Here is a 26,568-nt window from a genome sequence, read left to right as displayed (position 1 = left end):
TTTTGCCTGCACGTAGCCTACATAGTTCCCATCCTTGGGCAGTGCTGGGCGGAGCGGCCTCTCAGACAGGGCCTCTGCATTGGGACTCCAGAGTGGAGGCTGGCTCAGGACAGGGTGGGGCATTGGCAAGTATGGGTGTGTGTGAAGTGAACGAGGCCAGAGCTGTGCAGAGCCTTTGTGGGGATTAGAAACGAGCACTCCTGAGTGGCAGCTGTTAGCAGAAGACACCCTCTGGGCAAAGGCATGTCCACGTGGGGCACGTGGCTCAGTCGTCAGTGGAGTGTCCTTGTGCAGTGCTCACCTGGCCGGCTCTCCTGGGTGGCCCTGTGTAACCCCGCTACCGTCCTCTCCAGACCCATTGGGCGCCCTTGCTTTGCCCCACCCCAGTCATTCTCCTCACAGCAGCCAGATGGATCTTTTTAAAATGCATATTGGAACGTGTCATCCCTCTGTTTGAAGCCCTTTGATAGAGTCTTTGATGGCTTCCCGCAGCCCCTTCAAGCCTCCAGGGTCCCAGGTCTGGCCCCAGCCGACCTTTCTGCCCCATCTCCTCCTCTTCCTCTTCATCACTCTGCTGGCCTCTTGCCATACCTTGAGCCCTCTCTTCCCTCAGGGCCTTTGCCCTTGCTCTGCTTTGAATGGGGCCCCTCCTTTTCCCTAGTTGCTACTCAGTCTTTAAATCTTAGCCCCTTCTCTGGGAAGTCTTCCTTGAGTCAATTGACTATGGCCAGTTATTGAGTCTTCCAGAACTATGAACTTGCTCTGTGTAGCATATGCCCCATTGAAGTTTTGTATTTATTTCTGTGATTTTGATTGCTGTCTCTCTTCCCTACTTGACTTTAAGGTTCATGAGGTCAGGAGCCGTGTCTGTTTTTCCTCGCTGTATCCCTTGCACTTAACATAGTGAACAGCTGTGGAATGAACAAATGACACCTGTATTGAATAACTGTCGGGTGCCAGGTACTAGGGATCTGTCTTTTCCTTTTTATTCTTTTTAAAAATGCGGCTAACTCGTGGCTCGGTCCTTTAGGCATCCGACTCTTGATTTCCACTCAGGTCGTGATCTCAGGGTCGTGAGATCAAGCCCTGCATCTCTCTCCCTCTCCCTCTGCCCCTCTCCACCCTCCCAGATAAATAAAAATAAAAATCCAGTTAGCTCATCAAACATGTATTTGCTCCTTCTGGGTATCAAGCCTGTTTAGGGCATCAGGGATCCAAAGGTGGAAATGATAAAGCTCCTGCCGTCAAGCGGGCAGACTGGTGGGAGAGAGACCCTGAACAGATAAGGCCAAGGCCAAGGTGAAACGTGCTGCAAATGGGGCTCTAACCTGGATCCAGGGAGGCCAGTGCAAAGAAGAGGGTATTTGCATTGGGTTTTGAAGGATGAACAGGAGTTTGCCAGGTGAAGAAAACAGAATGGAACTGGCACAGGGACAAAGGCCAGTTGTACCATATCCAGAATCAGGTGGCTGGGGAGGGAGGGGGATGGTATGAAGGAGCGGGGGCTGTGAGTCTAGGAAAGAGGAGAAGGGGTGCTGTGGGTACTGTCTGCAGATCCCAGGGAGCTGGGCAGCACCGGGCCCTGGGAGGAGAAGGCAGACGGAGGGAGCTGGGTTCCTGGGAGGGGGTGGGCTTGGGGGTGTTAGGTGCATATGGAGGGTTGGGGACGCTCTGGGGCATCCCCAGCAGACACCTCCTGTTTGATCTCTTCTGCACTGGCATTCACCTAAGATTGCTCCCAAGGAAAGGATGGGGCAGCCAGAGCCAGTTGGGAGAGCCCAGGCAGGGAGCCTGGTGGCCAGGTGTGTGGCCTGCAGGGGGAGATCGTCTGCTGGTCACTGTGGCTCCTCCTGACCCTGTGTGACCAACCGAGGGCAGCCTCAGTGTCCTCCCCGATGAAGTGGGGATAACACAGGAACTGCCTCCTGCGGCTGGTATGGGGACTGCATGAGCGTTTGTGATGCCGCCGGCCCGTCCTGAGCACTTTGCAGGAGGAACACTCATCATCCTCTACCACCCCGTGAGGAACATTTTACAGCCAAGGAGACGGAGGCACAGAGAGGTTACATAACCTGCCCAAGGCCAGGCAGTCTGGTGGCAGAGTCTGGGCTCACAGCTGCTAGACTTTTCTCTGATTTTGGGCATTACATAGCCTCTCTGGGCCTTAGTTTCCTCATCTGTAAGATGGGCATGACAGTGATGCCTCTGTCGTGGGGTCACTGTGAGGATTAACAGCATCCCTGCATGCCAAGTGCTTGACCTGGGTTCCTGGCTTTGGTAATAGCGTGGTGCGCATGGTGCGTGTTTGCTGGAATATTGTTGGGACCAGCGCAACTGGGTTTGCACAGGACCAGGGATGTGATAAGGCCTCCGGGAACATTAGAGAATCCTGTTGACACTCCTGTTATCAGTCCCCACCTGAGATTGTGCCCGTTCCCCTGGGGCTTCTGGATCTGACAGCTCTTCTCCCTTCTCCCCGCCCGCCCCGCCCCGGCTACAGGCCAACGAGAACAGCCTGCTGAGCGCGCAGCTCAAGGGTTTCCCCCTGTTCCTGCACTCAAACCTGGGCCTGAAGGACTGCAGCATCAACCCCAAGTCCCCGCTGCTCTATGTGACGCGGCCCAGCGAGGTAGAGAAGGGCGTGCTGCCCGGCGAGGACTGGACCGTGTTCCAGTCCAACCACTCCACCTACGAACCTGTGTTGCTGGCCAAGACGCGCTCCTCCGAGTCCATCCCGCACCTGGGGGCGGACGCCGGCCTGCACGCGGCGCTGCACGCCACAGTGGTCCAGGACCTGGGCCTCCACGACGGCATTCAGCGAGTGCTGTTCGGCAACAACCTCAACTTCTGGCTGCACAAGCTCGTCTTCGTCGACGCCGTGGCCTTCCTCACGGGCAAGCGCCTCTCGCTGCCTCTGGACCGCTACATCCTGGTGGACATCGATGACATCTTCGTGGGCAAGGAGGGCACACGCATGAAAGTGGAGGACGTGAAGGTATGGCCCGGGGGGGGGGGGTGCCCGGCAGGCCGGGCGGGGCCTCGCCACCTTCGAACCTTGGGGTGCCCCATGGTGACTTCGCTGTCTGCCTCTCCCCAGTGCTGTGCCTGCCCCCCCCCCCCGCAGCCAGGTGGTTTTAGTAATTGTCTTACTAGATAAAAGCAGCACTGGAGATTACATTGAAGCATTGAAGATAGAAGAATTTTGGAGTGTGGAATTCAGAAATGTATCTGTGGGGAGAGAGAGACTGTGTCATTGAAGCCCAGGGATGGGAGCTGTGCAGGGTTACGTATCTGCCTTTTAATCCAGACGCGATTTTTCACTCTCAGAAATGTTTATGTCAGTACCAGAGCTCCCACGAAACTTTTAAAACAAGAATTAGAGCTTGAATCCTACACAGGCATATTTTAACTGAGGTCTGTATAAATAGTGGAATGCATGTGTTTATTTCAAAAAGTGTTTACCAAACTAAACTGCATGTAAAAGCGTTTTGCAGACCACTGAAATTTTACACTCATGCATCCCTACTGAAGAAAAGCCTACAATTGAAGGCCATTAAGCAAGCTTTCAAATGTACTTTTCATCTAGTCTCTATTTGACTCAAGGTTCTTTGCAAAGAAAACGACATCACTAGAGTAAGTGGGGAAATCAGTGCCGGTTGCCATAAATAGAGAGCAGGCGCAACAGTAGATCCAGGGAAAACAAAACCAGGGGATTAAATTCTGCAGAGAGACTGCTGCCTGATGACCCCGTCCTCCCTTAGGAGATTAGCAAGCGTTAGAACCTATTAGCACCAAATCCAGACCTCGCTTTGATGTTCCGGATGGCAAAAGAGACTTCTAAGAGGAGTGCTTTCCTCCCAAGTGAGTCCCCTTAGTGGGCGCTGTGTTCCCTGTCCTCCTGAGGTCACTGTTGGGGTTGGCCCTGGGGCCTGGGAGGGAGGCTGTGGGTCAGGAGTGAACGCTCTGCTCTTCCTTACACCTCCAGAGGAGAAGAGCCAGCAGATGGTGTTGGGGGCAGGCACCATGTGGGGAGTCAGGACCCGTTTGGCCCTACATTGACTGGAACTCGAGGGCGAGTCCCTTCCCATGTCTGAACCTCGGTGGTGAACTGACAGAGGAGCCGATGGGAAGTTTTCAGGCTGCTCCCCCACCCCCGGGGGTTTGCAGAGGGGCCTGTGCAGACGGGCCACGCTTTGAGCTGTCCCAGCTCGCATCTCCTGGGACAGGGCCGTGTTGCTTTGATCTGCTTTACACGTTGTGTTTGCTCCTGAGAGCTCACCTCCTGAAGGGCTGTCCCGTTGAAAGCAAGTGTTAGGATGATCCCCGTTGAGGTTTTCCAGCTCTGAGGCTTCGTGCGATGCCATAACCGACCTCTAACAGAGTAGACGGCTCTGTTTCTACTTAGGGCGCTCTCTACTGCATTAACCTTAGTGCTTGCTGCCTGTCCAGGTGAGTCCTTGAGACTGGTGCAGGGTTGGTCCTACAAGGAAACCAGGCTGCCAGGCTCACTGTGTCCCCCACGAGCCCTGAGGTTGCCCTCCTTGCTTCTTGTTTTCCCCACTTTTACAGTGAGAGGGATGAGAGCAGTCGGGAGCTATTTCTGTCGAAGAGTACTAATCGCGACACCCTCTTCCGCGCGCTCAGCTCCGTGCAGCCTGCCAAGTGCTTCGCCGGCCAGGGTCCCATTTGCCTTAAACATCCTTGTGAGTCTGAGAGGGCAGAAGTTTTCTCCCTCCCCCGTTCCTTAATCCCAGGCACAGGCTGCAGCTAAGCCTTTCTTTCAGAGACACGAACGTTGCCTCGTTACCGTGTACAGCGCTGGCTGCAGAGTGCCCTTTAAATCACACGGACAGCAGCTGCCTTTTCAGGGCTTGGCACGTCCCAGCTCTGTGCTTAGCCCTTTCTGTGTATGGCCTCAGCGGATCCTCATAGCAGCCCTGTGAGGGGGGGTATCATCATAAGTCCCATTTCACAGAGGAGGCCACTAAGGCTCAGAGAGGTGACGTAACTTGCCCAAGGCCACATGGCTAGAGCGTGTGTGTCTGTCAGATAGGGTCTGGCCTTGGTGAGATGCTGGTGGTGGCCCCAGGAGGGCCAGCACTGTCTGTTTGCAAAGGAGTCTGACAGCAGGCTCTTCTTGCAGGTGTCTTCGAGGCCTTGTGCTCTGTGTGTAGGGCGGGGGCTTTTGGAGTCCTGACTCCAGAGTACAAGTGTGTGTGTGTTCTATCAGCATCAGCCTCCCTTCGTTGGCTTGCCCAGTATGGGGTGTGCATGGCTGGGGACATTGCATGGCCGGGGGATGCAGTATGTCTTTGGAAAAGTCACGATCCTGTGACACCAGCCTTGTGCTCACTGGGAGAGACCCTCCACATTTGACAGGCGAAGAGCCGAGGCTCACAGTGGCAGTGACCATGGACACAGACATACCACCATTTTACAGTACTTACCAAAGTGTCTGGTGTTTCGACACGCGAGGTCTCATTCAGTCACCCCAAGAGAAATTATCTCCATTTCACACTTTGGGAAACGGAGGCCTAGGGCAGTCACAAAGCTTTCTCAAGGGCGCATAGCAGAGCCGGGCTAGCGTCGGGTCTTCTCTGGCCAGAGGCCCAGTGCAGGTGGCAGCTCAGGGCTGGCTTCATGGGTGTGGGACCCCACACTTAGAAGGGGCCTGTACAAGGTTAGTGCTGTGCCGTGGCCTTCTTGATAATTTAAATGATTTTGGAACAAGGGTCCCACATTTTTATTTTTTGCTGCACCCTACAAACTTCGTAGCTGGTCCTGCAACAGTAGGATTTTTCTGGGTCCTCACTGGGAAGAACAGGGAGCTCCCAGCTTCCCCCTCACCCGCTTCTTCCTCCTCTGCCTGTCCTAGGCCCTGTTTGATACGCAAAATGAACTACGCACACATATCCCAAACTTCACCTTCAACCTGGGCTACTCAGGGAAATTCTTCCACACAGGTAAGTGGGCCTGGCTCTGCCCCCACGAGCAACTTCCAGGGGCCCTTGGCTCTGGATCTGTGCAGTGCTGTGCCGCTGGGGCAGCAGGTGGGCTGACGGGCCCACATGAGGGCCACATTTGACCCTGGTGTCCTCCCCCTGATCCAGCAGCCCACAGAGCAGTTACAGCCCCCGGCAGAGGGCATGTGGGGACAGCAATGAGACAACGGGTCTCTCCTTGTCCTTCAGGCTGTGCTGTCTTTGGGGGCATCTTCTCCCTCTTGTCTCCCCCTTTCCTCTCTCTTTTGAAATTATTTGTCCTATGTCTGCTTAAAAAAGTAATTGGTTGAATTTTAAGAACACTGCAGGAATATATAGCATAGAAAGTGAGAATGCCCTATAATTGTTCCTGCCCGGAGATGGCCATTGCCATTTCATGTTCAAGTCTTAAGTGTCGAGGTTGAGGGTGTAGGTTGCATGGTTCATGCCTTCCCTCCTCGTTTGGGCTCTCCCAAGTTCCTCAGATGCTGCCCTTCTGGGCCGAGCAAGAGGGATAGACCCCTGAGCTGTCATCTGTAGTTACGGTTCCCTGTAGCTGCCTTCTGCTTGGGCCACTGCGTGGAGAGCCGCTCTTGAATTCTAGAAAAAACCCTAATACTCTGCAATTCTGGGGGGAGATTCTGCAGCATGGTCCCAAAGCCAACTAGGAGCAATACTGGGTTGTCTATGTGCATTTTTCATATTCTCGGCGCTCCGCATATCAGAGGTAGTTTGAGTTATAGTATGAGACAGGGTTAGATGTCCTGTATATATACAAAGAGCTTCTGAGATGGTTAAGTAAAAGACAGGTGACAAATGGCCCAATAGGAAGACAGAAAGCGGATCAGAGCAGGCCTGTCAGAGCTGGGAGAAGCCGTTGGGATCATTGCCTTTGAACATGGATTGCACACATGGGGCCCGAGGGCCCAGAGAGGAGGAGGACTTGTCCAAAGTCACCCCTTGAGCGAAGGCCACACTCTGGACTAGAACTCGGGGCCCTGGATGGGGCGCTGTCTGCTCCCATGCGGTGGTTGGGTAACTCTCACGAGCAGCTCCTGGGTGGGCTGTGTCTGCACACGCCCATCCCCGGGCACCAGCCCAGGTTGGAGAGCCCCATGGTGGCGGGGCTGGGCGGGGCTGGGTGGGGCTCAGCGGCCCGTGCTTTGGCTGCAGGTACAGATGCTGAGGACGCTGGGGACGATCTGCTGCTGTCGTATGTGAAGGAGTTCTGGTGGTTCCCCCACATGTGGAGCCACATGCAGCCCCACCTTTTCCACAACCAGTCGGTGTTGGCCGAGCAGATGGCTCTGAACAAGAAGTTCGCTGTCGTGAGTAAGATTCCCTACAGGGCAGAGCTGGGTGGGCCAGGGGCGGGGGGTCCGGATGGCTGGCCTCTCGCTGCGGTTTCGCAGTTCCGTCTGACGGCATTTTGCTAGTATCTTTACAGCCACTGTCTCTCTGAAGCCTCGCAGAGACCCCGAGAGGTGGTTATCGATACTCTCCCTTTTAGATAAGACACGGAAGCGCAGGGAGCCCACACCAGCTAGGAGGAGGGCCAGCCAGGACTTAAATCCAGGCCAGTTTATTTCCTGAGCCCAGGCTCTATCCTCAGGCCAGAGTGGGAGGCTCAGGAAAGCTGGAGCTGGTCCTCGGGAAGAGGGAATGAGGCCCAGGTACGGGCTCAGCCTGGGCCCACCAGCCAATCAGAGGCCAACACAGGCAGGAAGAGCCCCCGTCCTTGCTCCTCACTCCGGGGTGCCGGAGGGCATGAACCCCGGGCTGAGAGTTAAGAGTCCCCAAGCTTGATCACTCCCTCACTTCGAGACTCAGGGTCCATCCCTTTCCCTCCCTGGGCCTCAGTTTTCCCATCTATACCATGAGGGCGTGGACCCACTGCCCTGCCCTTCTAGCCTCTGATTTCTCTCTCCCATTCTGCAAAGGGGAAATGAGACCCAGTGGGGAAGGAACCCGTGCTCACCCTGGCCCGGCCCTCCTCTCCCCAGGAGCACGGCATCCCCACGGACATGGGCTATGCGGTGGCCCCCCACCACTCGGGCGTGTACCCCGTGCATGTGCAGCTGTATGAGGCCTGGAAGCAGGTGTGGAGCATCCGCGTCACCAGCACGGAGGAGTACCCCCACCTGAAGCCGGCCCGCTACCGCCGCGGCTTTATCCACAACGGCATCATGGTGAGCAGACCCCGCGGCCCGTGAGGCGCGTGTGCATGCACTGGGGCAGCGTGGCCTGCGTGAGCGGGTTAGGGGTTGCGGGCCAGGCTCGCCTGCCCCCTCTGGCATCCAAGGCTCATCATCCCAGGGAAGGTGGCCTGCTGGTCTGGCCCTTTCCTGAGCCCCTTTTCAGCTTTTGTGACGGGATCAGGGGCTGAAGAATTTTTAAAGAGGCCTCTGGTGAGGACTGGGAACAGGCCTCTGTCTTATTCATTTGCTTATTTAAACATTTTCAGTGAGCTTCTACTGTGTGTCTGACTCTGTTCTAGGCACCGGGGATACAGGAGTTTATAGAACGAATGAAAGTCCCTGCCCTTGTAGATGTGACGTTCTAGTGGCAGGAGACAGTGCACTCACAAATGTGTGACATGTGTAACATATGGTCAGATGGTGATGGGGCCATGGAGAAGAGTCAAGCGGGGAAGGGAGATTGGGAGTGCCAGAAGAGAGGAGAAGCTATTTTAAATAAGGCTAAGATTAGGAAGGGCCTTCCTAGGAATGAGGCATGCTGCTATGTGAGGAAAAGCATTCAAGGCAGAGAAAACAAGTGCAAAGGCCCTGAGGTGGGCTTGTGCTAGGTGTGTTTGAGGACCAACTAGGAGGCCAATATGGCTGGAGGGGAGCAAGTGAGGGGGAGATGAGGTCGGAGGGGTGGTGGGCCAGATCCTGTAGGTCCACAGAAGGTCATTGGATGGACGTTAGCTTTTTTTCTGAGATGGGAAGTTTTTGCATGGAGTGCTGTTGTGATCAGACTCATTTTTTAAAAGATTTCCCTTGTTCTGGCTGCCGTGAGTTTCGGAGACTGCAGGGGACAAAGTGGGAAGCTGGGAGACAGTTGGGAGGCCACTTCAGTCTTCAGACGAGAGAGTGGTGGTTCCATCGGGGTGCGACGTTGCGATGTGATCAGGTTCTGGACCTACTTAGAGGTCGAGCCGGCAGGATCTGCCGATGAGTTGGAGGCAGGGTGTGGGGGAGAGAGATGAGTCAGGATGACTCCAGGGTTTTTGGCCTGAGCCACTGGAAGGATGAACTGTCGACAATCCAGATGGGATTTGTGTGGGAAGGCCAGATTTATGCTTTCCTCTGTCCATCCGTCCATCTGTCCGTCCCTCCTTTCCTCCCTCCCTCTTCTCCCTCCCTCCCTCCACTGGCCTCCTCAATACCAGCCATTCATATTCTCTCTGGGGATGAGGTGGTGACCAGACAAGCAAGTTCCCTGCTCTCTCGGAGTGCAGTTTTATGAGAGGAGACCCAGAATCAACAGTTAAACCAGTATGTGATTGGGAGCCCTCCCAGGCAGGTTCTAACGCTGTGAGGGGGTTGCGAGGGTGACCGGGAGGACTGCTTTGCAGATCAGGGACCCTCGCTGGGCAAACATTCTCATTGCCTATCTCTGTTATTCTGGGGCCTGCTCATTTTGTTACAGAGGATAGTGGCGAAGCTTGTAAAATGGCAAGCAAGGCCCCGTGAGCTCCCTTGAGGGAGTGTTGCCGGCTGCAGGAGGTCCCTGGGGGAGAAGATCCCCAAGAGTGGGGGCTGTGTAGTCACACAAGAGGCTGCCTTTCTGAGGAGACACCCTGGCCCTTCTCCTGAGGAAGGGTCTTCTGCCGCCGTCTGTGCCTGCAGATGCCATTGCTCTCCCCTGCCCCTTCCCCAGGTCCTGCCGCGGCAGACCTGCGGCCTCTTCACGCACACCATCTTCTACAACGAGTACCCTGGTGGCTCCAGCGAGCTGGACAAGATTATCAACGGGGGCGAGCTCTTCCTCACCGTGCTCCTCAACCCTGTGAGTGCTCCATGGCCTTTGGCTGGGGGTGGGGGCCGCTGCCGGACAGCCTGTCTGCTGTCAGGGCTGGCTTTCCTGGGCCTGGGGAGGAGAGGGTGGCAGCCGGTAGGAGGGCCTGCAGTGGGGAAACCCGCTCTGCACCCCTGGCCCCGGCCCTGCTCTACTGTGTGACCTTGGGAAGGGAATCGAGTTGTCTTTCCCTTTTCCTTTGAGAATCTTGTACTTAGTGCAATCGTGTGAGCATTTTCGTCTGGGTTCTTTCCAGTCTTTGTGTGTGTGTGTAAATATGTGGATGGTATGTGCTAACATACAGAGTAAGTCACTAATCTATAAACCATACATGGATAGCTATTTTAAACTACATGTATTTTAAGCTATTCATCTGAGCTTTCTGACCCTCTCTTTCCTTATCTGTAAAATGGAAATAATCATCCACGCTTTAATACTATCGAGTAGATACCAAGTGGTGGTGTCATTCAGCTTTACGGGATAACCGAGCACTCCTTGTCCATGACACCCCACCAAGAAAATACAGAAGAACACCCGAGCGACTGCGCAGTGGGTCAGCTTCCCATTTCAGGGCTGTGATAGTTGGTGGCCAGTCAGACCTGGGTTCACCGGGCTGTGCCTGGGCCAAGGTCACACAGCGAGTCGGTTTACGGCCCCGGTGAACCTTGGACTGGTCACAGAGTGACTCCGCAGGCTGCGGCAAGACCGAAAGAGTCAGAAGTGGGGTGGCAGGGGGCTCAGCTGCTGACCAGCCCTGCCCCCCACCTCCCTTGCCCTGGAGCAGATCAGCATCTTCATGACGCACCTGTCCAACTACGGGAACGACCGCCTGGGCCTGTACACGTTCAAGCACCTGGTGCGCTTCCTGCACTCCTGGACCAGCCTCCGGCTGCAGACGCTGCCGCCCGTGCAGCTGGCGCAGAAGTACTTCCAGATCTTCTCCGAGGAGAAGGACCCGCTCTGGCAGGTGGCTGGACGGGTGGGGTGGTGGCCTGGGTGTCTTGTCGCAAAGGTGGAACCCCGCCACTCGAGGCACACATGCCAGACGTGGGCTCGGCCCTCACACCCTCTCAGTCTCTCTTGAGTACAGACTCAGGTGCACACTTGCTCCCCAGCATGGGCACGCTCGGTGGTTCTCACAGGCATGTATGTACACACCGCCCACGCAGACGTGCAGATGTGCACGCATGCGCACTCGCACGCACCTTCTGAAGAAGCATTACAAAACTGTCAGCAGAGTGTGGCTCGAGTGCAGATCAAGGCAAGTGCCTGGCCTGGGTAGACTTGCAGACAGTCCCATACGCCCCTTCTCACACTAGCAGGGTCTGTACCATGGGAGAGGGGACTGATGGGAGGGTTTGTGGGGGCAGTTCTTGGGGAAGTCTTCCCCGGGGGTTACCAAAATCTGGAAACAGAGCGAAGCTGGAATGGAAGAAGTCTCATAGTTCAGACCAGGGGCCCACAAGCCATGGCTCGTGAGCCAAATCTGGCCTGCTATCTGTTTTTGTAAATAAAGTTTTATTGAAACCCATCCCCACTCATTCTTGTATGTACTGTTTATGGCTGCTTTCATGCTGCAGCAACAGAGTTGAGTAGTTGAGACAGGGACCAGGTGGTACTCAAGCCTAAAGTAGTTCCTCAGCACTTACCAAAGATTTACTGACCTCTACAGACCGAGTTTGCTGACCCCTGGTCAGCTCGTCCAGGTAAATGCAGCAAGTGCTCGTGAGCTGCTGTCACGCGCCAAGCTCTGAGCTGAGCGTTTTGCTAGAACCAACCAGAAGTGGTCCCTGCCTGCTAGCAGCTCAGTGTCCTGAGGTGGGGATGTGACAAGGACACACACAGTGACTCTACCTGGCAGTGCTGTAAGAACCACGTATCCATGTGCAACGAGAGTCCGTTCATTGGGTTTGGGGCCTCCCCTAACATTCCTTCCACTGTTGTTTTAGGACCCCTGTGAGGACAAACGCCACAAAGACATCTGGTCCAAGGAGAAGACGTGTGACCGCTTCCCAAAGCTCCTCATCATTGGCCCCCAGAAAACAGGCAGGTCTCTCTGCTCTTGGCCAGCGTGCCCCACTGCCTGCTGTCTCAGCCCCAAAATTCTGGAGACCACCTTGCCCCAGTTCCATTCCTCAGTAATCTGTCCCCTCTTTCCCAGGAAGTGAGAGTGAAGTTGGGATGGACATGAACTGCCTGTCAGTATGGAAGTGGGGAGGGAGTGGGGGGTAGGCCTAAAATTTTCCTGTCTGTCCTGAACCACAGCCTCGGGGAGCTCTCTTCCTGGGAGTCTCTGAGTCTAGGCAGAGAAGCCCAGATCAGCTGTTCTGCACATTTGAGCAGTGCCAGGCAAAACTGGTTTAGTGCAAAGAGAACAGCAATCTATTAGTCATGTCTGCCAGAGGTGCAAGAGGGAGGAGCGGTGATGTGCTTGCTAAGTAATTGCCATCCACACACACTGTTAAGCATGCATGGGTACTCCCATTTTACAGATAAAAAACTTGAGGCTCAGAGAAGTGAAGTGACCTCCTCTGACACATTCAGTTAGGAAATGATAGGTCCAGGTCTTGAACCCTTATCTCTCCGACCCGCAAGGTTTATACTCTTTAGGAAACTCAACTCTATAGTCTCCTTCTCTTCCAAGATGTCTCATTATAGCATACAAACCATAGACGTACACGCAGGAAAGGAATGAACTCTCTAAAGGAGGGGGTACGTCCTGTACCGTCAAGTAGGACAGAGAGTGTGAGGGAAGGGCACCCAGAAGGAGAAGGCATTTGAGGCAAATCTCTTAGCCCCTCATGAATTTCACATCAACAGACAGCAGGGTCTGGAGCTCGTCCCACGTGTCGGAGGACAGAGGCCCAAACCTGGAAACCATCTAGTTCTGGGATTATGAGAAGACGCTAATGAACTGGGCATGGCTGCTGGAGTATAAGGGTGGGAAGGCTTCTGAGGCCAAGTTTTTGTTTAGTGTTTAGAATGCCGTGATAGATTAGTGATGTCTGCAATGGATGCAGGAGTTGGGGTGCCCATACGCGTGCCCTGTATTTGCTGTCCTGGCTTTGGTAAAATTCTTTTGTAGAAACCAAGCCCCAGAGAAGGCAAGGGACTTTCCCAGGATCTCTCAGTGAGTCACGGAGAGCTGGAGTCAGAACCCAGGATCCCAGACCCCGTCTCTGTGTTCAGGGCTGGGCCCTGGTCTCAGCCACCTTCCATCCCTGCAGGCACCACTGCCCTCTACCTGTTCCTGGGCATGCACCCCGACCTCAGCAGCAACTACCCCAGCTCAGAGACCTTCGAGGAGATCCAGTTTTTTAATGGCCACAACTATCACAAAGGCATCGACTGGTGAGTGGCCCTTGGTGTCCAGAGCTGGAGGGGAAAGGCTGTCGCGTTGTAGTCTGTCCCGGGGGAGGTCTGCTGTGCTCCCGGCAGGAGGTGGCGGGCACTTGCTCACAGGCAGCTGAAGTTCTGTAAACAGGGACAAAGCTCGGTGACCCTTGAGTCATGATGTTGGAGCCTTGCACAGGCGGGCCATTTGATGAGGAAGCCCTTTGCCCCTTTTCGTCACCGCCTGGGTTCAGAGACTGCTGAAGTGGGAGCCAGCCCCTCCCTCGCTTACAGGAAAACAACCCGAGTCCCAGAGAAGGATAGGGACTTGCCCAAGGTCCCAAGAGTTGGGGACAGGGCAGGGGCTAAAATCCAAGTGTTCTGACCCTGGGAGCTGGCTGAACTCTGCTTGCCTGACCCAGGAGCAGAAGGTGTTCTTGTGAGCCCTTCAGAGGGGGCTTGCTAGCCCCTGGGGAGTTGCCTGGGGAGGGGGTGGGAATTGTAGCTTCCTTCCAGAACCTATCACCGGAGCTGCGTGGGGATAGTTTTACACTCCAGTTATTGCAGTTTGCAACTTTCTGTACTATTGGCCTTTTCTTACCCTATACATGTGTTACTCTTATTATTTTCATGCCAGTGGTTTACCTGGGTGGATAGATTATGGCCCTTCTTCTGTTTGTTTCTTTCTGTACTTTTTCTCTCTTTTGTCTGTCTGTCGTCTGCCTACCTAGCTGCCTGCCTGTCTATCTCTGGTATGTGTACTCTCTTGTCTAAAACCCAGTGTAGCCAGCTGTGTCACTGGAAGTCGCCTTCTCTCAGGTTTTAGGGAGGTAATAAGGTGTGGCACCATACACTTAGCAACACTCCCAGCGGGGTCTGGGGCGGCACCCCATTACAAGTACCCCAGCAGCAGAGACACACATTAATATGTCTAGAGCAAAGTATTGCGAGCATTTACACTAAGATGAGTACGTCAGGTTTTGCTGCCAAATGGCTTTGCTTGAGGGGACATTTGAGGGGCAAAGCTTCTGTTTCCAGAGCTTTCTCAACTTAGGTGTTACAAACATTGGACTGTGGGTGTACAGATGCTATTTCATAAGGAAAATTCAGAAATACACTTGAAACTGATAACAACGCTATATGTCGACTAACCAGAATTTTAAAAAATAATAAATAAGAAAAAATAAATAAAATTCAGAAATAGGAGGGAGCTAGCAATTCCTCAGCCCCATTCCCAAGATTTTGATTTTGTAGGTAGGTGTAGGGTGGAGTGAGGAATCTCAGAAGCCCCAGGGTGGTTCGGATAAAGGGGTTTGTGGGACCTCCCTGGAGGAACCCTGTCTCCCAGGATACAGTAGGGATCCTACACCCTTACCTAAGGTGGGCCTGTGAGTTTTGTTTCCCACGAACCCCTGAAGTTGTACGTCTATTTTGTATGAGTAGGTGCCCCTGGGAGGCTCTGGAGTGTTCATTTAGCTTCCTGAGGTGTCCTCCATCCAGAGCTGGTCCCAAAGGGCTAGTGTGGGCATCCTTCTGGGTGGGATAGGGGAGGTTCTTCTGGAAAGCTGTCTGGCTGACGCAGGTGAGGCCAGGGAGGGGTGTGGCTGGCAGAAGGTGACACACTCCCCCTCTCTTTGTCTCCTGGTCCGCAGTGACAGGCTAGAAATGGCCATCCGAAGTCAGGAAAGAAACCCTGTACTTGGGAGGCAGGAGAGGGCATCCCTCGGGTCCATGCTGTCTCTTCCCAGGGTCCAGGGTGTCCCAGTCCCCCCTACCCCCAGAGGAGGTGAGTTAGGGCCCCATCACTTTAACTGGGAGCATCTTGTTTAAGATCCAAAGACACCCCCCCATCCCATGCTTTACAACCCATATCATTTCCGTAAGTCTTCCTATCCTCCTGACTCCAAGGTCCCCCCTGAAAAGGAATGAATTTGACGAAGGTTGACTGCCAGGCCATCTAGAATCCCTGCCAGAAGCAGGTCCTTGGGATCAGTGTGCCTGCTTGCTTTCTGAAGTTCTACCCCCAGCGACCCTCACCCTCTCATGCTGCACTCCCCAGGCCCCCTTGTCAGGAGTCTTGCCTGTGAGCTCTTCTCTCTGGGCTTCCTGCAGGTACATGGAGTTCTTCCCTATCCCCTCCAACACCACCTCTGACTTTTACTTTGAGAAAAGCGCCAACTACTTTGATTCGGAAGTGGCGCCCCGGCGGGCAGCTGCTCTGTTACCCAAGGCCAAGGTCCTGACCATCCTCATCAACCCAGCGGACCGGGCCTATTCCTGGTACCAGGTGAGCCGGGGCTGGGGTGGAGCCCTGGGTAGGGACATGGGGCTCTGTCCATCGCTCAGCTACTCGTACGTTCATTCAACAGATATTTCCTGAGCACCTACTATGTGCCAGCCCTAGGCTAGGCTTCTGGAATAGAGTAGTGAGTGAGAATAGAGTCCTGCCTCCATAGGGCTTCTAGCCTAGTGGAAGAGACAGGCAGAAATCGACGTTGCATCCCGGCCAACGGTTACCTGCCCACCCTGTAGTTTCACTGAGGGTCCCGCCTCTGATTCTGACACCAACAAGAGGTGGAGGCCGGTTCCACCTGGATGAAAGTGAGATTTGGTGAATACTAACTGGCCTCCTCACTGGACACGCACTGGGTGGGGTGGGGGTGGGGATTCAGAGAAGGATAAGGCATAGGACTCCCCATTCATAGGAGAGTATACAGACCCCTGATCAGGTAAAGAAGTTACCTGACTGTTGTTGTCTGTGCCAGAGAAGGTAGGACTCCTAATCCCCACTCGACTATGTAAGAACTAGAACTTTCTTTAACGTCAATGACCTGACTTAATTTCTTCTGAGCACCGTTCCACTAGGCTTACAGGAAAGCCTGGGCTCAGGCCTTCTGGGCAGTTTCTTCCCCTGCCTGCCAGTCTTCCTGGGATTCTGATCCAGTGCCAGAGTATGAAGGGAGCTCGTCTACCAGCTGGTCCAGGAAGACCTCCTCGGGCCAGGCCACGTTCAGCAGCTCCTGCCACCGTCTGAGCCTGTCCCTTCCTCTCTGGGGCATCGCTGCGTCGGCAGTGCCGGCAGGGGGCCGGGTACAGATGCTGCTTGCTCTCCGGTCCCCACAGACTGCCCTGTCTCTCACTGCCCACCCCGAGCTGTGTGTGAGGCTCCGTGCAGCTGTGGAGGCTCGAGAGAGTGAGCCCTGGTGGGCAGGCTCCCGGTCTCTGGATGCTGATGGCCCATGGCCTTGTCGCAGGTGGCTCAGACATGGCATTTCCCCCTTTCTGACTCTTTTCCTGCTGCCTTAGTCTGCTCGAGCAGCCATAACACAGTATCGCGGACTGGGGCTTAAACAACAGGAGCTTATTTCTTAGTGCTGGGGGCCAGAAGTACAGGATCAAGATGCCAGCAGATTCGGTTCCTGATGAGATCACTCCTCCTGGCTTTTCAACAGTTACTTTCTCACTGTGTCCTCACAAGGCAGAGAGGGAGAGTGGGAGAGAGAGTGCGTGAGAGAGTGGGAGTACCCGCTCTGTCTGGTGTCACTTCTTCTAAGGGCACTAACCTCATCGTGGTGGCCCCACCCTCATGACCTCATCTACCGCTAATTACCTCCCCAAGGCCTCACCTCCAAATGCCATTGTATTCTGGGTTAAGGCTTCAACATATGAACTTTGGGGAGGGGACACACACATTCAGTCCATAACACCTTCTATTTCTATGAAGGACAAATTCCTAGTTTAGTGTAAATGGCTCTTAAGTCCTCTGTAACGTTGCTAAGCTCTGTTTTCAACAGAGTGCAAGCCCTGGGCTCAGGACCTGTAACAGACGTTTGTACTTGGCCGGCATTTGAGAACATTGCTTTATTTTTATTGTATTTATGAGTGATTACCTTCTTTATGGGACAGCTGATTCTGGTATGTATTTATGGAAGCCGTAGTGAGTTTTATTTTGAAATAGCTTTATGTGAATAAGGAAGATGAGTCAGTGTAAATCAAAGTGTGTGGACCTCCTATGTGTATAGGAGGCTTCTGGATACGGGAGACATCAGAGAAGTGCCAGGCAGATGACCAACATTTGGAAACTCTGATCTAGTCCCACTCCTGTCTTGCAGAGATGGGAAAACTAGGGCTCTGAGAGGCCATGACTTCCCAGAGTCAAAGAGCAGTGAGAGGCAGAGCCAGGACTTGAACCCACGGCTGCTGGTTGCAGCCAGGGCTTGGGCCACTTCACAGCTGCTGAAGAGAGCCTCTTCCTTTGTGCCCACTGACCCTGCCCCCTTGCCTGCAGCACCAGCGAGCCCACGATGACCCAGTGGCCCTGAAGCACACCTTCCACGAGGTGATCACGGCTGGGCCTGACGCGTCCTTGAAGCTGCGGGCCCTCCAGCACCGCTGCCTGGTCCCCGGCTGGTACGCCACCCACATTGAGCGCTGGCTCAGCGCCTTTCATGCCAACCAGGTAGCTGCTGTCCCTGACCCTTGGGAGGGCACTCACAGTTCTGGCTTGTGGCAGCTAGTAGAGAGCCTCAAATCTTCTTTTGTCAGCCCTGGGGCCAGAAATGTCCTCACTGGCGAGCTAGACCTTTGGGGTCCTTGGAAGTTTCATTCTTGTTTATCCCAAGGCCGATGTGTGAAAATTCCCTAAGCTCTCGTCCTGTCACCAAGCTCGAGGTCCCTAAGGAGACCCCCAAAAGCCCTGGGGTAGGCTATCTTCCTGGGAGTGGTGTGGTGACGTAGGGAGAGCCTGGTCAGAGAGGTCAGAAAGGGCCAGATCACATGAGGCATTTAGGGAAATCCTTGGAGGGTTGAGGCAGGAGAGTAATGTTGGGCCAGAGGCTTGGAGAGAGGCAGAGAGGGGTACGGTGGGGTTATGAGGGGCAGCAGGAGTGGAGTGATAGCTTCATCTCTAGGACAAGGAGGCTGGCAGAGAGCAGGGAGTTAGACTGCAGAAGCCTGAGGTATGGGGACACCTGCCGCTCAGAAGTGGAAGAAGAGACAGAGACTATAGAGTGAAGAGTCCCCAATTTGTAACCATGGCTGCTGACTAGAAGACGGGGAACCTGTTTGACCCTGGAGTACACACAGGTTATCATCCTTCTCCCTTTTCTCTTTTCTCCAGATTCTGGTCTTAGATGGCAAACTGCTGCGAACAGAACCTGCCAAAGTGATGGACACAGTGCAAAAGTTCCTTGGGGTGACCAACACTATTGACTACCACAAAACCTTGGCGTGAGTGTTGCCTTGGCTTTTCAAAAAGGTGATATTCTGAGCAGGTACCTGGACCAAAAAGCCAAAGGCTTGAATGATTATGGAAGAGATTCAGATAAATTAGAGTTAGAAAGTGTGCATATTCCTGATGGCTGTTTAGCAGAAAAGCTAATATTAATATGATTTGAGTCATATTAATAAAGGTATCAACTCAAGGAAAAAGGAGGTGGTGAATATGTTCTACTCTGGTCAGTCCCATCCCTGGGGTTTTCTTTTCAGTCTGTGCTGAACATTTTCAGAATCAATAAAAACCGAAGTAAGTTAGACTAACATTAAGCAGCCCTAGTTCCCATAAGGGTTTCTTAGCATTAGATCACGATTTAAGTATAATTTCAGGAAAAGGAAACTACAAATATTGTCATGGCTAATAATCCCACTCACTCAGAATCTGGTACAAATGCACTGAGAACGCCCTCCCAAGACGCGTAGAGGCCAGCCTGTGTGGCAGGAGCTCAGGGCTGGGGAGTGGCGTCTCCTAGCGCCATGTTACAGACAAGTGACTCATGCAGCTGGATGGGGTGGGAGGGGGTTCTCAAGAGAGGTAGGAATAAAGACACCTTTCCTGGTTACCCTCTTGGGAAAGTCATGCAGCAAGAATGTTCCCTTCTCACTGTCGGGAGGTTAAAGGTGAAGAGAAGCAGTCAGTTTTGCAGTTTGTGCCTTGAGGCCAATAGGAGCAGCCACTGAAGGTGTTGGGCTCTTGGCAGCAGAGATGCCTGGGTTAGGAGACCCATTACTTCTTTAGCTGTGTGACCTTGGACAAGTGTCTTAGCGCCTTCAAACCTCCCTTTCCTCATCTGTACATTGGGGATAAAGGTTTTGACTCCTACCTCCCGAGGGTCACTGTGTTGCATGCAGTGTGCATGCGGGGCTCTTAGCTCAGCGCCTGGCACGTACTACTGTTCAGAAATCACCTTCATCATCATCATCTTCCTCCTTCCTGCCCGCCCTGGGACCCATTCAGAAATCCGGTCCCACACCTGCCGAATGGGAATTCTGTTTCTGGCTGTCCTCACGCCCGAGAAGCTCTGATGGTTCCTGATTGGGGGTGGGATTCTGATGCCACTGTGCCTCCCCTCCCCTCGGCAGCTTCAGAGCTCATCTGCCCCCCACCCCAAAACCCTCTGAAGGCCCAGCATGACTTCAAATCCTGAAGGCAGTCTTGCTCTGTCGTTTCTGAAGTTTACTCCAAAAGCCATAACTTCCCAGTGGTGGACATGCTGAAGGACAGCTGCAGACACTGCGTTTCTGGAAAAACAGGCAGTTCATTAAAACACACACCCAAAAAATGCCACTAAGCTTTTTCTTCCCTGTTTGGGTTCTTGGGTAGAAAAAGTTGCTCGGCCCTGAGGAGGAGCGTGCTCAGGAAAGGCTTCCCTGAACCCTGAAGGGTGGCACGCGTTCCTGTTCTGGGTTGCTGGAGGGCTCGGGCTGCCCTGCTGGGACAAGAGACTCCGAGCACGCGAGCTGCTCTCTGCTAGGAGGAAGGGGGCAGGTGTGTTTAGTGTAGCCCAGGGCCGGCAGAAGCAAATCCCAGCCCCGCACGTCTGTCTGTGGGTTCCAGAGTGTGCCTAGGGGAGTGGGTTTCATGGGCTAGGCTCTGCCACTCCTGGGGTTTGTGAACCTTAAGGTAGGGAGGGCACGGGCTGGGCCAGCTCCCATCCAGAGGCTTTCCCCACCTCCACAGGTTTGACCCAAAGAAAGGATTTTGGTGCCAACTGCTCGAAGGAGGGAAAACCAAGTGTCTGGGCAAAAGCAAGGGCCGGAAATACCCAGAGATGGACCTGGACGTAAGTGGACACGCTGCCCGTGGCAGCTGATCACCGCAGGGGTCCCTGACTGGCAGGGATCGTCTCTCCCCTTTACCCTGCACTCCGCACCTTAACGGCCTTGGCCATTCTTAGATGGTGTTCTTACAAGGAGGAAATAGAAGCTGGGACGTGGTGGGTTCGAAGCGATTTAGTCCAGTGAGTCTTTATTACCTTCTGCCTAACGTTGCGTGCTGCGGGCTTTGAGGCTGGATGAGACGTGTTCTTTGCCTTCAGGGGACTCCTAGTCTGGGAGGGGAATGAGTCACACACACCAGGAAGGATACAAGGCAGGGCACGCTTCATGGAGTAAGAGAGCTGCACAGGAGTGCCAGGGGGTCTCAGAACCAGAGATGCTACTTGGAGCCGGGAGGGGCCCTGGAGGGGAAGGACTCTGGGGCTGGGCCTGCGAGGACAGGGCAGCATTTGGCCCAAGGTGTGGACGGATAGGAGCCCTGGCGGGAGGGAATGGCTTGTCCAAAGGACAGAGGGCAAAGGTCACACGCATGACTTTCCGTCGTCCTGATTTTAATTCGTTCCTTCTTTTCTCCCTATCACAAGAATTTTGACCTTGTGTACTCTGTTTTGGTGTCCTGCCATCTAGCTTTCTTTGGAGGCTACCAACGAAGATGGTGAATAAACGATGGGTGTGTGGGTTGACGCTGACAGAGTGGTGGGGTTACAGAGGGGAGGGTCCCTCTTGAATCGGCACATCCCCAAGATCTGAACTCTCCTTCCTGTTGCAGTCCCGCACCTTCCTGAAGGACTATTATCGGGACCACAACATCGAGCTTTCCAAGCTGCTGTACAAGATGGGCCAGACACTGCCCACCTGGCTGCGGGAGGACCTCCAGAACACCAGGTAGCCGCGGCCACCGCAGCCAGACTGAACGTTTGTGACGGCCTGGACGGCCTGCCGCGTGCTGAGCCAGACTGACCTGCAGAGTGGGGAGCTGGGCCTGGGCTGGCCAAGCACTTCGAGCAATACTCAGCTGAGGCCCAGGCAGGGCCAGGAGAAGAGCCCAGGCAGGTCCACAAACGCCTCAGAGCATCCAGCGCTGGGTCTGTGGCCTACAGGACCTCCCTAGCCACCAGAGGTCCATTCCGTTCACGGCCTTCCGTGGGGAGGCCACTCCCTGTTGGTGGAAGGCCACTTCCTGGTGAGAGGGAGTCCGTGAGACTCCCTTTTCTGTCCCTCACTGTGTTCTACCAACCATGCCCTGCCCTTCATCCCATCACGCCCTGCCCTGGCAGGGTATCCCCTCAGTATTAGCTGCCATATTTTCCCTGTCCTCCAGACAAGAGGGAGAGGAGCCCAGCTGGGCCTTTTGCCAAACAGGGGAGAGAGACTGGATGCTTCCCTGACTGTTTTGAGCCAGGCACTTCAGAGGGTCAGCTGGGTACCCAGAGTCACTGGGCTGGATGTGGGGGTGGCCACCTCAAGAGAACGCTGAACCTCTACACACATTCTGGGTAATACCTTCACATCTCACTTTCCCTTTTGGGAAAAGAATTGCTGATTCCTACAGTATCCACCCAGTCCTCGGGGCCTCCTTCAGGACCCTGGGGCACTGCTATGCCATTTGGACCCAGAGACCCGGGCCTCCCTACCCGTTCCTCACCCTGGGATATGACGTGTGGTATTTCCTGTGGTAAAAGACTGAGGCGGTTCAGGAGTCTGCCAGTATACATGCCCCAATGTACATACGTTGTCCCCACGCCCAGCCCCAACCTTGGCCCCTGGCAGACACTGGGCAGAGTGGGTGAGACTGCCATCCATGGCTTTGCCCCAGCTACCTGTGGCCAAGGGCTCCTAGAGACCCCCTTAACCGCCCCCCCCAAATACTAAGAAGCTAAAGTATTTTAATATTTTGTTTTTTTTCTTGGTGCCAGAGTTTATACCCTGGGTGCTGGGGTCGCACTGTGTTATATATATATATAATGTGTATATATATATATATTATATTTTTTTTGGTTGGGTTTGTTTTTAATTCAGTCGTACAAAATGGTGGCAAGCCCCAGTGTCCTATCTCAGTGCTAGAGAATGAGATGGAAGGGAGGGGAGGGCGTGTCTTCGTGTGTCTGGGCCTCAGGGAGACAGTGTGGAGGTGCCCCTTGGAGAGGTCTGTGTTCCCTCCCCAAGTGTCGCGGCCTCCCTGGGGCCTCCTGCAGCTGAACAGAGGTGGTGAGATGCACAGGGAAGACCTACTCTCTCCAGGAAACCTGGCTTCAGGAAGCGCAGTGACCCTGGAGGAATTTTGGCCAAAGGAAACAGCAGGGCTGGGGTGGGAGGCCAGGGGGCTGAAGGCTGGCCTGTCCCCTCCCCCTCACATGGTGCTAGGTTGGGAGCTGCCCTGGGAGCCGGGCTGCCCGCCGGGACCCACAGAACTGTCTCCAGGCCCCCTGCAGACCACGGGATCTCGGGGCTGTTTTCTGGTTAGGGTCTGCTCCTACCCCCTTCTTTAACAATGTGAAGTGACTAAGGCTGGGTGTCTCTCCCCAGCCCCTCCCACTGCCAGTTCAGCTTCCAACCGACATCCAGAAAACCCTTTCTGGAGAGCCTTGTCTTGTTTGGAAGACTCTAGCATCTTGGGGCTGGAAGGGTCCTTTGATGGGTACGGAAACAGGTCCAGAAAGGCGAGGCGGCCTCCTTGGCCGATGTCTCAGAACTGGGCGCGAGCAGGGCCGAGAATTAAACCTGAGGCTCCTGATTCCGAGTCCAGTGCTCTTCTTCCAATGCCACACTGCCTCTGAGCCCATCCTGGGGACCCTACTCTGTGCCAGCTTCCTGTCCCTCCCTCATTCACACCCGTGGTCATTCCAGGATAGGGGACAAACCACTCCTTCCCAGCCAGGGTGCCTTTGAGCCTTCTCCGTTCCTGGTCTGCACGTGCAGTCCTGCCTTGCTCTCCCTGAGAGGTCCTCCCCCTGTCTGTGGGGGGGGGGGGCCAGGTCTGTCTGACCTCTCACCCTGACCCCTTTTCTCAAGTTCTTCACTGGCAGTGAGAAGAAAGGCGGATACTCAGCGTGATAGCTGCGTGTGGGTTCACTGTCTTCCGAGAGAAGCCTTCCAGTCATGCTTCTCATTGGGGCCTTTGAGCCTGGGAACCCAGTGTCAGGCCCACGGGGCGAGGAACAGAGTGTCTGGGGACGGGGTGGCGTGCCTGCTTGTGTGCTCCTGCAGACTTGCCAGTGCCGTGAACCACTCGCAGAAAGGGGCAGTGACTTCCATAGTGCAAGCCCCGGGCCTCCCACTTTGCGGCAGGGGGCTTGGGCTCCGTGGCCTGGGCCGACCTTTACAGCCCCCACGTGCGGAGATCCGCCCTCTGTGTCTGGACGCCTGCCCCCATCTCTGGGAGCTCAGAAGGACCCGTGGGCGGGCAGCTCCGTTTCTCTCTGCCTCAGGCAGGTTCAAGACCCCGTGGGACCCTGTGGGAGCAAGAGAAATAGTGGGAAATGTTGTCCAGGCCCTTCTGGAAGGCTGGGAACTTGACCTGTCACGTGTTCTGAGTCTGTCTGGTCCCTGCTGCTGCTTCCCTTCCCACTGATGAATCTTGCTGGAGGACCTGCTGCCAGGACGTGTAGACATTGGGGCGGGAGACAGACAGATCCTGCGAGGGGCTCTCAGCTGCCGAGCGCACAGATCCTGAGAGGGCAAATGAGAGGGCAGTGGGTACAACATCCCTGCATCTCGGCGTTCGCTCATTGTGTTTGGCCAGAGAGAGAGAAACAGAAAGAGAAACAGCTTAACTCCTGTAGGGGACTCCGCCCTCCGTTCTCCCATCCCTCCCCTGACCTTTGCCTGGGGCGGTGCAGGTGGGCCGGTCGCCTGCAGGGCCTCAGCCCCTCGGGTTCTGGAGCTGCCGGAGCTGCCGTAGCGCAGGCGTGTGGCTCTTGGAGGATGAGTCTGAAGTTCAGAGAGGGGCCTCTTTGGAGCCTGTGAGGAGGAGCAGCCGTCTGCTCCCGATGGGGGACAAGTAGGCTGACCCACAGACGCTGGCGGTCACCGTCGGGAGCAGGCCCCACCGGTTCGTGAGCGAAAGAGCAGGTGAAGACCTGTCGTACTGATCATTTTGTCACAAACGCCTCCTGCCCTCCCTCTAGGGTTAAAACGAACACTTTGCCGCATTTGATTTCTCACTCGTTCTCTCTGTACGTATATATTTTTTCCAAATTAGTTTAAACATAAGTCGCAAATATCATGAGACTTGACCAAAATGCCTCCCCCGCCTCCCCTGAGAGTTAGGACGTTGTCCTACGTATTGGTCTGTATCACACCCGAGACAACAGTGATTTCCCAAGAACATCTGCTTTACAATCCATGTTCGCTTTCCCCCCAGATAACTTTTACGCCTGGTTTTGGAATCAGGATCCGGTCAAGGCGTATACATGACATCTTGTATCTGCGGTTTTTGTTCAGTCTCTTCAATGCTGAGAAGCCCTCTCTCTGGTCGCTTTGGCTGTTAAATGATGTTGATGAGAGCAGGCCTGCTGTCCTGTCGAAGTCCCACATTCTGGATCTGTGTGACCATTTCCTCATGGTGTCACAGAATGTGTTCTTCTAGCCCCTGTCCTGTCAAGGCTGATTTCGGCTGTGTGGATTTCTGCCTTTTGTGCTGACTTGACAACTTCGCTGCAGCCTGAGATGCCCCTCTCCCGTTCCCTGTACCAAGTGCCAAACCAGCAGAAGGACTAGGTGGAGCTCCAGGAGCTCAGGGGAGGGCAAAGGAGGCAGCATTGCAGCTGGGCCTGGGCCCCTTTGGAAGGAGGAGGCTGGGCCCGTCCATGCTGGGCCTGCTGGGAAGGAGATGCCTCTGGCTCAGAAGAGCCTGTGCCGTCCCCTCTGATCCTGGCGATGGACCACAGGGCACCGAATAGCATTTCTCTCTCTCTCTCTCTCTCTCTCTCTCTCTCTGTTCTGTGGCCTCCTGGTTTTTACTTCCTGGAGGCCCATGGTCTGTGTGCACTGGAACAGAGCCAGGCCCCTGGGATGCACCAGGGAAGGGCCTAACTGGGGAACTGCCTCCCCCAAGCTGTGGTGTGAGGAGAAGAGCCCTGGGCTGGAGGCAGGAGATGTGAAATTTCATCCCAACTGGGTACATTTAGTAGCTACGTGACGGTTTCCCCCCCAGGGCCTCAACTTCCCCATTTATGGGATGAGCAGATGGGGCTGTTATAGCAGGGGTTTTCAAATGTCAAAGAAGAAAGCGGGTCTAGTCAAAGTGAGGATGGGGGGCCCAGACCCCTGCCCTCAGGGCAATGCTGGGTGCCTGGTTTGCAGCCCTGGGCCAGCTGCCCCCCAGGGCTCACCCTTGCCAGCTCAGACAGCCAGAGATTGTGGGGGGGGGGGCATGGGCTTTGTGAGGGGTCAATGTCAAGGGCCTGGGGAGACTCTGGCTGTGTTTTATCTTAATAAGTTCATCCCTCCCTCCCTCCTTCCTCTCTCTGGCCCTTGAGGAGAATGAAGGAGGAGAGGGTTTTCTCTGACCGTGCTAGCTGTTAATATCAGCAAGAGGGCTCCTTTTGTAATTTGTGCATGAAATTCATGTCATTTCCTGGGGAGAGGAGAGGGCTGACTGCAGAGGGTGGGGGGCACGCTAGGGGAGCAGACAGGTTTCCTTCCCTTGTGGGGGTGGGGAGAGGGGGGAAAGGGGGTGCTACCCAGCTCACCTGATCAGGGCTCTCGAACCAGCCGTTTTGGGTTGTGTTAAAAGTGGGAACCTTCCTCCATTAATGTACAATCTCGAACTAACTGCTAATAAAGTGGGGTTCTATTTGTACGCACTGGTCATGTCTGTCTGTCTCTGAACTTTAAGAAAGGCCCGCAGGGGAGGGTGGAGATGGGGAGGTTCGCACCACAGCAGGTGAGGCCACCACTGCGTAAGGTGGGAAAGTCATCTTGCTCTTTGATCCTCAGTTTCCCTCATCGGAGGGGTACGGAGGAAGCTGGACTCCGTTCAGTGGCTGTTCCTGGAGAGTTTGCAGCTCCCCAGGCTGCACTTGCAGAGCCAGCTCCGGCAGGTGTGGGGTAGGGGCCCAGCCATCCGCATTTCAGCCTCTCCACGCTGAGGCCCCACGCTTTGGGAAACCCTGGCTTTGCTTGACGAGTCCTGTGGGTTCTCATTAATTCAGAGAGTCCCACTGTCCGAGGAACC

General features: G+C 54.7%; 1 protein-coding gene across 7 annotated transcripts in view; it reads left to right on the top strand.

Moving 5' to 3' along the window:
• NDST1 (N-deacetylase and N-sulfotransferase 1) overlaps nt 1–26,193 on the top strand; it is a 58,817-nt gene extending 32,624 nt beyond the window's left edge. For all 7 annotated transcript variants that reach the window (XM_045815248.2, XM_045815251.2, XM_087867854.1 and 4 more), the window contains 13 exons: nt 2,501–2,995; nt 5,876–5,963; nt 7,155–7,309; nt 7,985–8,170; nt 9,867–9,995; nt 10,789–10,971; nt 11,954–12,050; nt 13,232–13,355; nt 15,450–15,624; nt 17,626–17,796; nt 18,457–18,566; nt 20,293–20,395; nt 21,160–26,193. In XM_045815248.2, the coding sequence (XP_045671204.2) occupies nt 2,501–2,995; nt 5,876–5,963; nt 7,155–7,309; nt 7,985–8,170; nt 9,867–9,995; nt 10,789–10,971; nt 11,954–12,050; nt 13,232–13,355; nt 15,450–15,624; nt 17,626–17,796; nt 18,457–18,566; nt 20,293–20,395; nt 21,160–21,279 (2,136 nt within the window). In that variant the 3' untranslated portion in view covers nt 21,280–26,193. The remainder of the gene's footprint in view (nt 1–2,500; nt 2,996–5,875; nt 5,964–7,154; nt 7,310–7,984; nt 8,171–9,866; nt 9,996–10,788; nt 10,972–11,953; nt 12,051–13,231; nt 13,356–15,449; nt 15,625–17,625; nt 17,797–18,456; nt 18,567–20,292; nt 20,396–21,159) is intronic.
• Nucleotides 26,194–26,568: the final 375 nt, after the last annotated feature.

The sequence above is a fragment of the Ursus americanus genome, chromosome 15, assembly GCF_024610735.1.
Source record: "Ursus americanus isolate L20-20 chromosome 15, mUrsAme1.1.p, whole genome shotgun sequence".
Taxonomy (NCBI): Eukaryota; Metazoa; Chordata; class Mammalia; order Carnivora; family Ursidae; genus Ursus; species Ursus americanus.
This window is presented reverse-complemented; position numbering and strand designations above follow the sequence as displayed.